Source organism: Corvus hawaiiensis, chromosome 9 (genome assembly GCF_020740725.1).
Source record: "Corvus hawaiiensis isolate bCorHaw1 chromosome 9, bCorHaw1.pri.cur, whole genome shotgun sequence".
NCBI lineage: Eukaryota > Metazoa > Chordata > Aves > Passeriformes > Corvidae > Corvus > Corvus hawaiiensis.
The window spans coordinates 27,290,492-27,306,888 of NC_063221.1; the positions used below are offsets into that span (position 1 = coordinate 27,290,492).

At 37.8% G+C, this 16,397-nt stretch overlaps 1 protein-coding gene across 4 annotated transcripts in view; it reads left to right on the forward strand.

Annotated features, from left to right (window-relative positions):
- Window positions 1-16,397, forward strand: part of OSBPL9 (oxysterol binding protein like 9) — a 57,108-nt gene that overhangs the window by 28,263 nt on the left and 12,448 nt on the right. For all 4 annotated transcript variants that reach the window (XR_007205560.1, XM_048313634.1, XM_048313635.1 and 1 more), the window contains 4 exons: window positions 5,433-5,528; window positions 7,280-7,327; window positions 11,961-11,990; window positions 12,818-12,868. Coding sequence is in view for 3 of the 4 variants with exons in the window: in XM_048313634.1 (XP_048169591.1) it covers window positions 5,433-5,528; window positions 7,280-7,327; window positions 11,961-11,990; window positions 12,818-12,868 (225 nt within the window). In the remaining variant the exon portion in view is untranslated. The remainder of the gene's footprint in view (window positions 1-5,432; window positions 5,529-7,279; window positions 7,328-11,960; window positions 11,991-12,817; window positions 12,869-16,397) is intronic.

Here is a 16,397-nt window from a genome sequence, read left to right on the forward strand (position 1 = left end):
GGGCAGTGGAATTTGGCTCTGGAATTGTCTCATGCGTTATAATGGATAGCTCATGTCTTTTAGGACCACAGTAACACAATAACTTTCTTATTTGATCTACACTAAACTATTTCAGCCTCTGAAAGGAGTCTATAGAGACAAAACAACTGAAATTACAAAGTCCAAAGGTGGGCCATTTCTAACCACCATAAAAGTGAAAGGAATTAAGTAAAACTTAATTGCTTTGCAGGTTGATAATTCCATAATTGAAGCAAGATGTTTACTTCCTAAGTTGCAAACTCTAAGAAAACTTGATTCTAAGGCTTTGTGCTGGCTGCTGTGAAGAGTGATAAAATGGCTTAAACACTGAGCTACACCACGACTTCACCAACATGTGGGAGTTGGTGCTGCTGCTGGAAGCAGTCCTGTCTCACTTCTAGCAAAAAGGAAGAGGCAGTGTGGCAAGAAAGGTAGAATTTGGAACTTAAAATTGCTTTTCTTGCTGCTCTCTCTGAGTTTATTTTTAATGATGAGTTTCCACATTGAGTTGTTTATGTGACAAGGTAAATGTTTATGCTGACTCAGAAGAAAGAGCAGAGTAAAAGCAAGAGTAAACAGCAGGGGAGCTATTTGTTTCTGGTTCATTTATGCTGGTGCAAAGTGTTTATGAAATGTTGATAGTAGCAGTTCACTTAGTGTCACATTAACCAGGATTTCTTCTGACCTTTCTAAAGCTGCAAGCAAGAACACAAGGTGGAGTAAAACTTTGCTTATATGTTAATTATATTACACTCTCAAGTATATTATGTCAATAATACTACTGGCTTCTCGGTGCTCTTCTAGTGTGAGTCAAGAATGCTTGCATAAAGCTAAACCCAGGCTCTTTTAGATTAAGAGTATATCCAGTATAGATGTGTTTCAAGTGCTGGTGGAAGGGCATAGGGTTGGCAGCCATGCTGCTCTTTTCAGACTTTGCTAACAAAATTACCAGGATAGTGGGTGAGTACCCTAGAACATGTGCTTTATCTACACTGATTATAGATTATAAGGTAAAGGAATGGGACTCTAGTGTATACTTCGTATTTGTGAGGCTTCAAAATTGTAACCTGTGCTTTAAAGGCAGAAATTTCCATCAGTGTGTAAATACTTCTGTTTTCTGAACTGTTTTCCTAGAAGATCTCGTAATACCTGCAGCCATACAATCTTTGCTAAGCATTATGTGTTTTGAAAAGTAGAACTTTTTTTTTCCCCCCCCCATAAGAATTGCAATATTCTGACTGTTTGGAAGGCTTGTATGCTTTCCAGAACCCATATATTTGTTTCCAAACACATTCTGAGCTTTAAATATTGCATAAAAATCTAGAAGAGGAAAAAAAAATAGAGTTGTTTTTGCCACTAAAGTGCCCTTGTTTAGTGGCTTACAAGTTGATTTCTTGTTTTTCTTCAGTTTTTTATAAGTGATACTTACAGGCAATGTCCAACTTGTCAAAATCAAGCATGATACAGGCAGGGAATCTGTTTCTGATGAGATATCGTGGATGAAAGGAAAACTTTCTTATTCACTCCTTCAAACTAACTTACACAGGAATTTTTGTTGGATTTGGAATCCTAATTAGATGAAGAATGTAGCAGAAGTGTCTTCAAAAAGATAAAAAAGTCTGCTCTGTACAGCTTTCTGTCTTCCTCCCCCAGGAAAGCTATTATTGTAATGCTTTTATTTGAGAAATATATTTGAATTTTTCTGGTATGCTTCTTCTAAGGATGATGCAAGCTTTTCATCCCATCTGAGTTTGAAAGAACTGGTTTCAATTAGGCTGAATTATTTCTCAGCATGGACAAGTTTTGAATACAAATGCTTTAGAGATATGTGTGACTTCTAATTTGGAGGACGAGGAAACAACATGTAAACTCCCTTGGTCCTAGCAGCTCTGTAGTGAGAATAAGGCTCATAATATGTATTTTTAATTGGGTTATGTTTTGTTGTTGCCCTCCTGTTTACCTCCTCCAAAAAAAAGGGTTGTGTGTGAAGGGAGTAATTTTGCAGGACTGTTAGGATGAGAGTTGTTTACTCAACTCCAGACCAGCATGGAAACCCTTTCCTGGGAAAACCATCCTGTCTGGTCATTCCACCTCACTGAAGATCATGCAGATCCCACTGGGACACCTCAGAGTGGTCAGTGCTGCTGGGCCCTGCCTCCTCCTGCAAACACTGGCATTGAGATGTGCCCTGTAGTATCTGGCCCTTAAGCTTTGGATGTGTCCTGAAGGGGAGGAACATTCCAGAAGTTGTGGGAGGGAGGGAGGATGAGGGAAAGAATGCTATGGTACCTTTTTCTCTTTTCCCTAGAGTTCTTATCAGTACGGTTTTCTTGGTGGGGAACAGTCAGACATCAAACAACTTATTTTGACACCAAACTTCTTGACTTGGGAGGTGGTGGGCAGACTAAAATTTTTTTAATTACTTGCTTCTGCAGCTATTTCATCTGTTAATTCTTTTAAACTTACTTGAACACAGAGTCATTATTTGAGGTTAATTAAGTGTACTTACAAATAGATGTAGTTACTCAATGAAAAAACAAGTTCATACTACTTCAGACAGGTACTGACAGTAAGATAGAGTCCATGTATTTCTGAAGATCAGAAATAGTCTGGATTCCTGTTCTAATCCAGCTGAGTTTTGAACTCTGCCCTCCAAGGGTGGAGGTGCAACAATATCTGCAGGCAACCTGTTTTGTCAGTCTGTGAACAGGTGAGCAGCGTATTTTACAAGTTCCTCATAAAAGGAGGAAGAGAAAGGGTCCCCATTTTACCTTTACTGTGGCTTTGAGTGACCAGAAAATCAAGAAATAAACATTTGTTATGCAAATCTGCTTCATATATCTGCTCTTTCCAAATTACTGCTGTGTTTGAAATACTGATTGATTTTGCTATTTATGCAGGCTGGTTTTTTTCTGTGGTATTGCTCAAGTTCTTCACTTCTCCAAGTATCTTTTGGTTTTCAATTCTAAACTATATGAGAACTTAAAATTATTAACCTAATATCATGTAACACAGACTAATAAATTTGCTGAGAAGGTTATCAAATTTCTTCTTAGTAACCCCAGAGCAAACTGGTGATGTGCTGCAGCTTTAAGTAGCTGTGCTTTGCAAAATTATTCTTATGTTTCATCTCTGTGCTATGTTCAGCTTGACATTATACCTGGTTTTATGGCTTTCTCTTTACATTGATTGAAGTTTTAATTTTCTAATAGAACTTTTTAGGTTACAATTCTCACTCTGTGTTTTGTGTGGGTGTCTGCTCAGTTGTAACACTGAATGTTTTGATCAGCTTTTCCCTTAGTTCTAAGAGCCTGAAATTTAAGAATGGCATTTTATCTTTAAGCCACCACTAAAAACGCCAGATAGTTACATACTAGTAGTCATGGAGTGAGGACTGAAATAAAAATTAGCATTTTGATGCAGCTTACAGGTAACATGCACTGTAAACTATATTTCTGTATAGTATCTTCAGCAGAAATTTCCTGTATAGTTCACGTGGTTTGGTATATGAAACCTGACCTCCAGAATTCTTAACTGAGCTTGCAGGACCATTTGCTGAACTGATGGAGTTGGCTGGTAGCTGAACTGACAATTCCATTTTCAACAAGGAAATAGAATACTAATATTACATGACTTCACATGTAGTTTCGGTGTAATTTAAACTAGTTTGAGGGAGTATCAAAAGTTGCTTGGTTGAGAGCACTCTCCCTTCTGCCTATTAGTTTTTTTGATAAATTGTTACACTCGGTGCTTTTTATATTTATGTTCTGTCATAGTCAGAAAAATGCTTTTTTTCTTGTCTTCTTCTCCCTGCTTCTTTCAAAACACTATTTCTAAATTTGTCTGGTGTTGACTGTCTAATACAGGGCGAAGTATCTTCTTTTAATACTGATTTACAAACTCATCTGTATGGATAGATTTACTCCTGTAGGGCTGTTGTCAAGATCTGCATACCCATCTGTAGCAAATGAGTGAAGAGTAATATTTTCTGCAGTCAGTGGATGGGTTTATGTTTTAGGCTGTGTGTGATACTGTGCAAGTCATTCCACTACTGCACACAAGTGTTCACGCCTCTAAAGAGCCATCAATGAAACTCTTAATGTGATGGCCTGTTATCATACCAAAATAAGAGAAACTGTCTGTTCTGGCAGAGCAAACAATGCCAAAGAAAATGGTACACTAATGTGGAATTTTACAAATACAGGTTGCCTATCTTCCCCCACGTGAAATGATTTTCCCCACTGGTTGATTTTTACATGCTCAGACTCCTGAGATCCTCAGCAGTTAAAACAGCAGTTGGTGGTTTCATAAGAGCTTGAAGTTGTCCTGTTTGAGATCAATGTGAATACAGGTGAAAATATTGAGGCTGGTAGCAAAGTTGTCACTGCTGTGATGTTCTCAGGATTATGTTTCTGTTATAACTGATGTTTGCTTCTTTATCCTTCATGGGTTTTTCCTCCTATATATGTTTATCTTACAGTGTACAATTTTTTCAAACAGGGCATGCTTCAGTGTTTGTTTCACAGTTCCATTTGCATTAAAGGTATTATATAAATAAAACCTTTAATGTGTTTACATAGCATATGTGCATGAAGGCAGAAGTAATCAAGAATCCTCTCTTTTCTTTCCTCCAATTAAAGATGTGGTATCCCAGGGGGAGTTCTTTTGGGTCTTTAAGTCAGTGGTGTATCACTTTAAAGATAGGAATTATGTTATATGCTGAAGTGTGCTCTGAGTGTTATATTATTAGGAGAAACAAGTTTCCAAGCAAGGAAATATAAAGTAATCATTCTCATAGCACTGATACTTTGTCCGTGGTGGTGTGTGTGAAACAAAATGTCAAAATTCAGATACAGTGACAAGGATACATATCATTGTAGGTGTAAAGGAACTGTGTCAACCAGGACCAATAATTTTGAACTTTTCAGTTCGAAGGTATTTAAGAAAGGATTTAGCAGTTCTTAGCTAGGGAGCTGGGAGTTGAGCAATACTGTCTGAAATGTGAAAAGTGCAGTTATCCAATTGGGTATGGTTTGGGCTTCCCTAGCTGAAATGTAAGCATATGGAATCACAAGACGGTCTTCAGAAAAATGTGAATTCTCCTTTATATTTTATAAAAAAACTTTAATCAGTGTAATTAAAGAGACTTTGTTCAATCATAAGTAATGAAATACTCTGGTGTGTGATGATTATACCCCCTCTGAAAATGTGGAGCAATTTACTGTTACTGATTTAGCTGCAAATAGAAGCCAAATGTGTTCAGCTGTGTGCCTGTGTTTGCACGTGGCAGGATGAGAGGCAAGGCAGCATTTTCTCAGTCAGATGGCAGGCAAAACCATATTGTTGTTATGGGTTTTTTTCTTCTCTGAAACACTAATTAAATATTTGATTTTGATTTGTTTACTTATTTTTAGGGTGTGGATTCAGGATTTGTTCCCAGTGTTCATGATTTTGACAAGAAACTTACTGAGGCTGATGCTTACTTACAGATCTTGATAGACCAGTTGAAGGTATGGTAACTAAATACTGCATTTACTGTGTTGGGTGTCTGTTTGTCAGGCTGGATTTCAAGGCCAGGTTGAAAGGAAGCTCAACAAAGAGAGTCAGTCAAGATGAAAATGCTTTTCTCTTACGATTGTTAGAATGGAGTTAAAATTAGAATAGCTCAAACAGATTGATATAAAATGGTTTGCAATGGCTGAAAGATTCTGTTTTATACAAAACCTTTATGGAAATGGCAAGGTTAAATAAGTTAAGTTTCATTTCAAAACGTAATTATATCACTGTGTTGCTCATAGCATTTTAGGATCTATCTTGAGAAGATTTTGTCAAGTGATGTATAATTTACACTTGCAAACAGTTTCAGAGTTTGTTGCAGTGGTGGTAGATAATCCATGCTTTGTCCTTGAGTGAGAACATTCTGTAGGAATGTGGTAGAATACAGCCCTTTAAACTTTGTATTTTAAGAGTAGATGGGAATGCAAGGAACAGTGAGGTCATATCTCTCAGTACTCACCTTATTGAGAAAAACACGTTTTGTTGCTGCTTAGGACACTTTTTTCCCCCATGACTCAGCAGGTTAAAATTACTTTTAAATTGCTTCAGTTCTGCTGGGTTGGAGTTTTTCCCCTGAAATAATGTGCAGGTATTGCACGTGATATATTCAGCAAAAATTTGGTTGGAGGGTAGGGTGGAGAGGGGGATGAGCACAACAGCAAAAATGAAGGTAGCCAGAGGAGATGCAAACAAAATTCAGAGCTGCCCTGCAAAGACTTGGTCAGGAGCTGTCTTTGTCTGCCACTCTGGAGCCATCACTTCACTGACAGAAGGTATTTAAATCTTTACACCTTCTAATTGTTATTTCAGGCCAGCTGGGGGGAGGGGAATAGAAATTAATTAATGATGAAAGATGAGTCAGTTTGAGAATGGGCAGAGACCAAGATCACAGTCTTTTTTTAGAACTAGAAATCACCCCTCAAGGGAAAGGGAACACATGAGTAGGTTTGAGGGAGGCAGTTGAGTGAAGAACTGCAGCTCACTTCCTAAAAATTACATCCTCTTCTCTGAGCAAAAAGGGGGATGTGACAAACTTTTAACATTATCTGTAATCTTTTCTCTTCCTTGAACAACTTCATGGTTGTGTGTGCACTTTAGGGTGCCCTCAGAGGCCTCTGTTAACTCTTTCAGCTCAGCTTGTGTTAAATGCATGTGCAAACTTTTCAGTGAGGGTTTGTTTCACTTTGCTTTGTTGCATCTCATATCCCACTTTTAAGGAAATAAACATAAATTAATGCTAGGAAGTCATATCTTCCAAAAAATATGCTTACAAATCTTACATGATTTGAATCATGTACCTGAATCAAGGTACCTGGAAGGGTTGGTGAGGGTTGAGGCTCATTTGGTTAAATGCCCCAAAGGTTTTTGCTGAAACAGAAGAAAGGAAGCTGGAGGTGTTCTGATGAGTTCGCTTGTGTTACTTAACTTCACTTTTTTGTTCAAATTATGGTAGAACCATGCCAAGCTGAGCTGTGAGATTTGATCTTTTACAGGATGGGATGATGTGAGAAATTAGTTACAAATTTGTTATATCACAAATGCTGTAAAGAAATCTCAGGCCAAAACTGCTTTGGATCCTACTACCAGGGTTGTATGACTTTAATACTTATTAAATCTTTTTGGTTTTAAAATGTTGGTGGTTTTGTCTGATTTTATATGGAAAAATAACACTTTCAGTATTTTCACAAGTATCTCTTTCTTTTAGCTCTTTGATGAAAAACTCCAGAACTGCAAAGATGATGAACAGAGAAAAGCAAGTACATTTTGCCTTAAAAATTGCCTGTTTGTCAGATGGTTTTGTGCTGTCGTGTATAGAAATACAAAGTACACATTTATTGAGTTGTCAAAATCACTTGAAGCAATTTGAGTAACTGATAACATTTGTGTTGTGACTAAGTTGCAAACAAAAATTTTGCTAATACTGGGTGTGATAACATTAAAAAAGTTTCAGTCTGTCAGAAATAATTGCTCCTCTGCTATCCAACAGTTGAAATAATTTTAACTTAAATTTGCTACTTTTTAATCTTAAACAAGGATGAGTTGGTGGGAATTACAGAGCTATTCTGAAGGAAAAAAAAAAAATACTCCTAATCGTGTATTTCACATAATCAGTCTGCATCCTGTGTAAGTCTGTGGCACATTGGAAATCTGAGAATACCACAATTCATTCACCTGAAGTGAGGGTGCCAGAAATGTAGTAGTGGGGAGCACTGCTCTTTTAGCAAGGGTGTAGTTCACTTAAGTGGTGCGTATTCTTTGCATCCCCTCCTGTTCCATTCCAAAGTCTGCTTTGTAGGTCTGAGTTCAAGCACTGTTCAGGAAAGGCTGCCACATACCTTGGTGCTATGGGTTTGGCATTAAGTGTCATGCTGGCTTCATGTATTAATTTGTGTGTGTGGAGGAAGGATTTAACAATTCCTTATGAAAGGTTTATTACAGAGGAGTTGCTTTTCTTCAGCAAATGCAGTAATTTCAATATCATAAAGTAGTGGTGTGTTTCATCCTGGTTCCCTCCCTCAGTGTCTCTTGTGAGAAATAAGTGTTCTCTTGGTGTTTGGTTCCTGTTTTGAAAACTGTTTGATGCTTTCTGTGATTAATTTACTTCTTTATAATGGTTGTGAACTTTCAAGTGTTATTCATCTTGCCTGATGTGTTAGGTGGTGTCTTGGGGAGCTCTTTCTCATGTACAGGCTTTTTAAAGGACTTTGAAGTACATCTCTCTGTGTGTTTAATCTGTAGACAACTGACCATAACAGTAAGGTCTAAGGATTTTGTATTTCTCCTTCAGTGTGTCTTACTGGGAAGAGTTGTCCTTCAATTTTGACCTCCCTCCAGATGCTACTTTGCAGATCAGGCAGTACTTTGCTTTTTTCCTGTGGCAGTGCTCCTAATCCCTAGAGATTTTCCACATGTTGTGCTGACTTCTTTATTTATCTCTGCAAGGTATCTGTGGTACAGATGGATTGACTTTGTAGAGAAAGGAGGAGGCTCATTCAGAAGAGGTTGGCTTCCTCTGGTTTTAAATCTTGATGAGGGTTGCTATTACAGATTCCATTTATTCTCTATTAAAAATGAAAAAGGCTTGACAAAGCACTCTTTTGATCACACCTCTTCCTGTATTGAGAGGCTTTTTGATATGGTATTTAGCAGTTTTCCTATTTGTTTATGGAAGTATGGTTCAGCTATCAGGTTATGAGCTGAGTGTAATCTGCAGAATACTTCCATCAAACCCATAGTTCTTTCCTCCAGTTTGGGATATTTAAGTTTTAAGTGCTTCCCAACCAGCTGAGTGCTGTTCTGCAACTGTTTATGGCCAGGGATTTCAAACCCAAGCTGTTGTTTTTGCAAATTCACAGAGCATTGGATGAGCTGGTTTTTAGTTACAGAATATTAGGTCTTTTGAAGATGATGGCATAGGATATAGGCATTCTGAGATGCCTCAAGATCTCCTGGATATCTTCCTTCTGAAGCGTGGTAGTCTCTTGAACTTGGATGGAGACAGAGCAGATGTAGATTTGATGAAAATACAGGGATTTTCATCAGTTCCCTGTGCTGCATTGCTATTTCTAGCAGAAGTGCAGCTAGCAGGATATGGTGGGATCATGCACAAGCAGCAGTGCTGCCAGTTCTGCTGAATCTTCTGGTGGGGTACAGTGTTTGTATCTGAAGGAAAGGAGGGGGTGTCATCTGTGGGTACTGGTGTTTCAAGGTGAAGACAAGATAGGACCTTGCTTTCTTACAGTGTGAACGATTTTACTGGTGAGAACTCCAGGAAAGCTTTTCTGTTTAGTTTTGTGTAGTTAACTTGATCACACATCAGGGAAAGTAAAACTGAGGCACTCAAAGGCATCAGAACAGCAAAGAGGTGCATATTTGCAGGCTGGAACAAAGCTGACAATTCTTAACAGGATTTGGGAGGGAAGTGTAGCCTGCTTAAGCTGTTTGGTTCAAAACAAGTGCTTTTTGTGAAGTAAATCCAAGGCTGAGCACACAGATTTGGGTTGCACCTTACAGATTTGAACCATGAGTCAGCTACCCCTACGTGCCTCTGCTGCCTCTCTCTGCTGGATAAGCTGATCCCTCTGTAGTCACATGATTGTTGAATGAGGCAAAAATCATGTTGGATGAGATAAAATTAGCTTTCTTAGTGATTTCCTAAAAATTTAGATGTCAAGGAGATGCAATGAGCAGCAAACAGAGGGAGTAGTTTCAGCAGCAGCCTGCAGTTTGATTAGATTATATATAGGAAATTGCATTCTGCAGTTGTAAATCTGCATTCTGCAAATGTAAATCTGCAGGAAATTGATGTTTCAGATGAAAAATATGTGTATTCATTACCTAAAACTAGGGGAACTGTCTAACTAAAATTTTATCTTCATCAGTTTTCAAAGACTAGGGATGTTGAAAAGAGACAATTATGATAAGTGCTAGTAGTAAATGGTATTTGATTTTTTTATTTAATTGGTAACATGTTTTATCTTCAACACACTTGCTTATGGTTTTCCTTACAATTTTGTAGTGTCTAAATTATCAAATTTGTGTGTGCTGTCTTCTTGCAAGGTGGTCACAGAGCACAAATGTGATGGAAAATACTGGATCAATGCAAAATGTTACTGCTTAATTTGGCCAGCTCACAAAGGATTCAGTTCCATAGAGGAAAAAACTATGATTGTATAATTTGTGGAAAGGCCTTAGAAATCTGCTTGCCCTGAGGTTTTTTCCCTCTTGGATCTTCCATGTGATCTTTGACAAAATTACCCTTTTGTCTGTACCTGTGTGTAAGAATAACAATGTCTTAGTGTCCTGGTTGGAAAATTACAGATGGGCGGGGAGAAACCAACATCACTGAATTGCATCACATGGCCTGAGATCGCTTTCTTATTTTCAGCAAAGGTGATGTCACTGAAGGAACTGAGATCTCAGTTTATTTGGTTTGTAAATATAACATGTTGGGGAAAAAAATGGGTAAAGAATGATCAAAGCTGCTGATGACTGCTTCCAGTTGGCTGTAAAGCCTCGAGACTGCATGATTTCCTTCATCTGCATCATCTTTCATCTAACAAGATTTGTGTGTTTGGGTACATTGCCTATTCTTATTTTGGTGCTAAAAGGCTCAAAACTTCTATGCTGTCATATTTAAAATGCTTTCTTCGATATGTGCTGATAAAATTTAGACTGGAAGTATCGTAGAGATGTGAAAAACAAAGCCAAGGATTTTTTAGCTGTTGGCATGTTTCTCTGGTAGCAACAGGAGTAAATATAACATAACTTCATGATATAACACCCCTCATATGATACATCCTAAATAAACATGGTCCAGTCTTTCCAGTAGGAAAGGCTGAGTCTGGGTTCTGTTTGGCCAGCTCTTGCCAATTAATCCTGAAGAAAATGTACAGCATCCTCTGAGTAGTATCTAGAGCACAACTGAAAATTTTCCCCCAGGAATTGCCTGAGAGGCTGTCACTGCATTTCTTTTCTTTTTAATCCACAAATTGGGACTGTTCATTCCTGTAGATTTATAGCTGCATGTTCCTCTCTTACAGTGTAAGCTTTGGCTTGCAATGCCTGGTGGGGGAAAAGGATCCTTTACACACTTTGATTATTCAAGAATCAAGAAGATTGTTACTCAAGTCACATGAGACACTCAAATTAATCAAAACAAAGAGGTCCTGTAATTGCATTTGTAGAGGTTCAGTGCTGAGTCCAGTTTAGTGATTTTGCTTTCTGCAAACAGAGCCAAGGACATCAACAGGAAGCATCTGCTCCTGAACCAGGTCACGCTGATGTGGAACATGGCATGCAGATGCCTTTTGCATGCCTGAGGTGCAGTTCCCCACAGGAAATCTTTATGAACCAGTGTTTCTAGATAAAATTAAGTAGGCAGATTTCCAGATGCACTTTTACTGGAGGCATAGAAAGAGCAAGAGCATGTGTGCACTGTTACTTTCTGTGATTTGTTTTAAACTGTGCTTAACTGCAAATATTTATTGTACTTGAATGATGGTCATTTCATGTAACAGTGTTGAAATGTGCCAGCATTCAGTGCAGTTTATAAGGATACAAAGTGAACTTAGGATCTCCATGCTGCATTTCATTTTTGTTGATGTTATGCAAAAATGAAGTACAGATTTTAATGGGTAGGTATGTATAATGTCACTGTTTAGAAATTCCTAACTTTGTCATCTTTAAGCTTTAATTATCAGTTTGACTTCAGTCTTGTCTTGAAAATTGTGTCTACATATGGAAATAGTCTTTCACATGTTGGTTAAGGGCTTTTCTCCCTCTCCCAATTTCACATTAGAATATTGTGTTTATACAGTATTTAGGTCAAACCAGATGCTGGAAATTTAGTCTTTAATCACACTTTTTTTTTTTTTTTTTTACAGAAGATTGAAGGTCTCAAAGAAACAACTAGTGTAAGTTTCTTCAATTTTTGTATCTATTATATAAAGATTCTGAAATTCACCTTATTTTCTTGGGAAAGTTTTCAAAGCCTTTTTACAGAAAAATGGGAATCCATATTAGGTCCAACATCGTGATGGCAGAAGCAGCCTGGTTCTGGTGCTGTGTTCAGGTTTCTGTCTAGCACCTTGGAATCATGGAATAGTTGAGGCTGGAAGGGGCCTCTGAAGATCTGAGCCCCATTCTTGGAGCACCATCAGCTGGAACAGGTTGCTCAGGACCAAATCTAGTTTGGGCTTTCAGTAACTCCAAGGCTGGAGGCTCTACAGCTTCTCTGGACAACCTCTTCCAGTGTTTGATCATCCATAAAAGAATAAAAGGTGTTTTCTTCTGTTCCCAATGATTTTCCTGTGTTTCTGGTTGTGGCCATTGCTTGTTCTGTCACTGGGCACCACTGAGAAGAGTCTTGCTCTCTCTTCTCCTGCCTTCCCAGTCAGATATTGATGTCCCTTGATAAGGTCTCCCTGAGCCTTTTCCTCCTCAGATTCAAGCAGCCCAGCTCCCTCAGCCTTTCTTGCCATGACAATTTACCTGCCTGCAGCACTGGGAGTTTGGAGCTGAACTCCATTTCACCCTGACTGCCTGGCTTGTGTGTGGCTTTGGAAACTTCAGTTTGCTGCTGCTGTGCCTTCATCTCTGGGGAAAAAAAGGGGAAGGGAAAGTAGGGGTTCTACAGAAGTGAGTGTCCATTTAATTCACATCCAATATTCTGTATAACTAATAAGTACAAAATATTAAGGGATAGTAATACAATTTTTTTCTGATATTTTTGTTTTCCTAGAGCATGGTAGAATCAATAAAACACTGCATTGTGTTGCTACAGATTGCTAAGGTAAGTACACAGTAAAGTATTCTGAATTTTAATGATACAGTATTAATCTAATTTAAACCTAAAAGTGCCTTCTATATGAGCCAGAAACAAGAAGACATTATAAGTTGATTTATGCTATTACTTTAATGAAGTTTCTGAAATACTGAGTTCTGTAGCAGGCAGTCCTGTTAATGCTCATGATAACAGTCATGTTGGTTCAAGTTTTCTTTCAGGTAAACTTTCTTTTGCAGAGTTTGCTATTAGGCTAAAGAAGAACTTGGACAAATGTCAGGGTGCCAGAACAGAAACTTAACAAAACTCTTCTTTCTGCTTCATTTGAGAGTGTGGCTAACAAGTAAAAAGGAGAGAAACATGATGTTAATAACTGAACTGGTTTGGCAAGGTCTGTCCCAGTCTGAAGTTCAGGATGATGCTGGAACTTCCTGAAGTTAGACTTGTATTGGGAATGCAGTGTGGGTAATGCAGCTAAGCTTTTCACCCACGTTTCATTAGATTTTAGAATTTGGGGAGTTTTGGATTTACTTTTTGTCAAGTTCTGCCCTTACAGGTTTAGCATTCTATATTTAGGATATAGATATGTTAATTATGAACTGCTGATTTATATCTTGTGACCAAAGTGGAGGAAGGTGGTATTTCGCAAAGAAATAAAGGTATTTTCAGAATTTCAGGCTGATCTAATCAGAATACATTCTGATTTATCCAGAAATAAACCTGGGCTCTTCAATTATTTTTTTTTCTGTGATCTAGATCAACTATTTTTTGTAGCTTTTGAATGCAATATTGCTGTTTGTCTTCATTTTAGATGCCAGATATGTTGTACAGAATTTTGAGTGCAGTGAAAATTGAAGTATTTAGAATCTTACAGGATCAGAAGTAGTTCACTAAAAGGATCAGTGCATGTTTTGTGAAATTCAGGTTTCATATCTATTACTTAAGAATTCCGAAGAAAACGTTTATTAATTAGCAGGTTTGTACAAAACCAGAACTTCTTTACAAGTAGTAGGGTTGAAACATTGAAATAGTTTTCTGCCACATGAATTTGGAGCTAGAACAGTCTTTATTTAACATGCAGTGATGCTACTTCAATCCTTCACTATAGTGCCAGCAAGAAAAGCCTTGTCAGTATTTAATTTGTTGTTATTTAGTCCTGGGTATATCTAGAGGTGTTTTAGTACAGTGAAGTCAGTAGATACTATATGCCATTTTTTAGGGACTTGATGGAGTCAATTGTAGATAGATTATATGGCAATATACTGATTTTCTTAGCTATACGTGATTTGCTGTATTGAGGAGGCTTGTTAGAGAAACTGTGCAAGGAATTCCTAGCTCACTTTTTCTTAATTGCTGTATAAATGTATTTAATAGTTCTTATTTTCACAGAACTTTAATTCCTATGAAATTTTAGTGTTTTTAAAAAGCTCTGCTATGTAATTAGCATATGTGAAATTGCAGAATTATAATCTGCTTTTTCAGGCTGTTGATCGGAGCTGATAATAGGTGGCTGAGTCATCTTTCTTGTTTCTGTTGACTGTCAAATCCTGTTTCTGCTCTGTGTGAGTTTATTGGGAGTTAGGCAAACGTGACCACTTACCTTATGCTGATGTAAAGTGTATTTTTGAAGTTCTTTAGGTGGTTGGCTTATAATGGACAAAACTGGTAGTGGCAGATGTAGTCATTTAGATCAGGTTCAGTACTTTACTGCACTGACTTTCATGTGAATGTGAAGGTAGGTGGAATATGAGTCCCTCAAAGGTGCTAACACTTGCTTTTTGTTGCACTAAATCAGACCTTGAAGTCCTTCTTTCAGTACCACTAAATATTAACCAATGTACATAGATGAGCTTACCCACTAAGGAGTGGGGTTTTATTGTTTGATTTTTTGCTAAACCATATCTAAAGCTCTTTTGGAGCTGTTGAAGACAAGGTGGGTTAAAGGGGTGCCTTATGCACAGCTAATTGGAAGATGTTGATCTACATTAGTGAAAAAAAATTTTCCACTACTTTAATGACCTATTTTTCTGCTTCTTCTCTTCACCTTCTTTCTCTCTCAGGCAACTGTAGTTGTTGACTACAAGGGAATTCTGTCATGATTCCCCCCCCACCTTTTCTATAAACTGTGTTGGTATCCTGATTTCCTACTGCTGTCAAAAATTTATGATATGGGGGGGTTGGAGTTTTTTTTCACAGTTCTGCAAATTGCTTATGTATGATGCAATCTCTGTGTAAAATGTGTCATGCCTGACTGTAGCTTTGTGCTCTTCAGTAGAGAACCTTTTAAGATTCTGCAAGTTTTTTTCCCAAGGCTGTAGGGCAAGTGTGGCTGCTGACTGACACTGCTGAGAATAAATCATCTTAACACCACCCTGCACCCCGTTTTTACTTCTACAGTGCCTTTCTCGTTAGGAGACAGACTTGCCAATCTGTGTACCTTGGCAGTGTTACCATTTCTCTACATACTTAGAACTTTCTGTTTCCAACACAACAGCCATTTCTTATGTGGATTATTTTGGAACATTGAAGCAAACCTGTGTTTTTGGTTGTTTGAGTTTTGTTTTGTTTTCTTTTTTTAATTGTGTGTTAAGTTGTTCTGTTTCATGGATTCTTACCTGTCTTAGTATTTGGAGAGTTAAATTTTCATTACACTTGCTGGTAAATCAAGTGTGTAATTATGCCACTTGTACTGAGGTGACCCATGACATTTTCAAAATAATGTAGTAAATACCAGCTAAACAGGAATATGTTATAATACATACACTGCTTGTCCAAAAGCAGTCAAAATAAACAAAGTGGGATGGGCACGTGGAGCATTTGGCCTGTGTTGTTCCCTTTGAGTGTGTGGCACTTGAAGATGTCCAGCTTTGCTGATGTGTGTGATATAAAGTACATGTAATGGTCCACCAGTGATGTGTAAACCTTATATATGTGTTATGAAGTAGCTTTTATAATTTAGATACTTAGTTTTGCATCTTTCCCTTCTCTTTTTCACTCCATTTCCAGCAGTCTTGCCTGCCCAGTTGTGTGGAATTTCTGCCTTCCTTACATTAAGGTGCAGCTAGTGCATTACTGAGGTGCCATAGCAAGCATCAGTACTCATGCAGCATCTTTGTGGTTTATTTCTTGGCTCTTAGAGATGATGGACACAACATGGGGGGTTTATGTGCTGGGAAAAAAATGATGAATTTTGTAAATTTGCAACACAGTGGAACTTGTTGCCCTTGGTGTTCTTTTTATCACGGAAAGCCAGGCTTCAAAAATGTCAACGGGCAGACATGAAATTTGGACAGCCTATTGCCAACTGTATAAGCTAAGGAAGGATGTATTAAGTATCAAAACATAAATATGTGCCAACTTTCTTAGTACTACTTACTGCCTTTTTTTTTTTTTAAATTCCTTTAAAATGTAACTGGAAATCCAGGGAAATACTCTGCAGACAAGTCTTAAGGTTCACACCAGGCAAGGCTATGGATTGATGTACTGATTAACTTTGCAGCAGAAGGGAAGAGATTTGACTTAGTGTTCAGTAAAATTT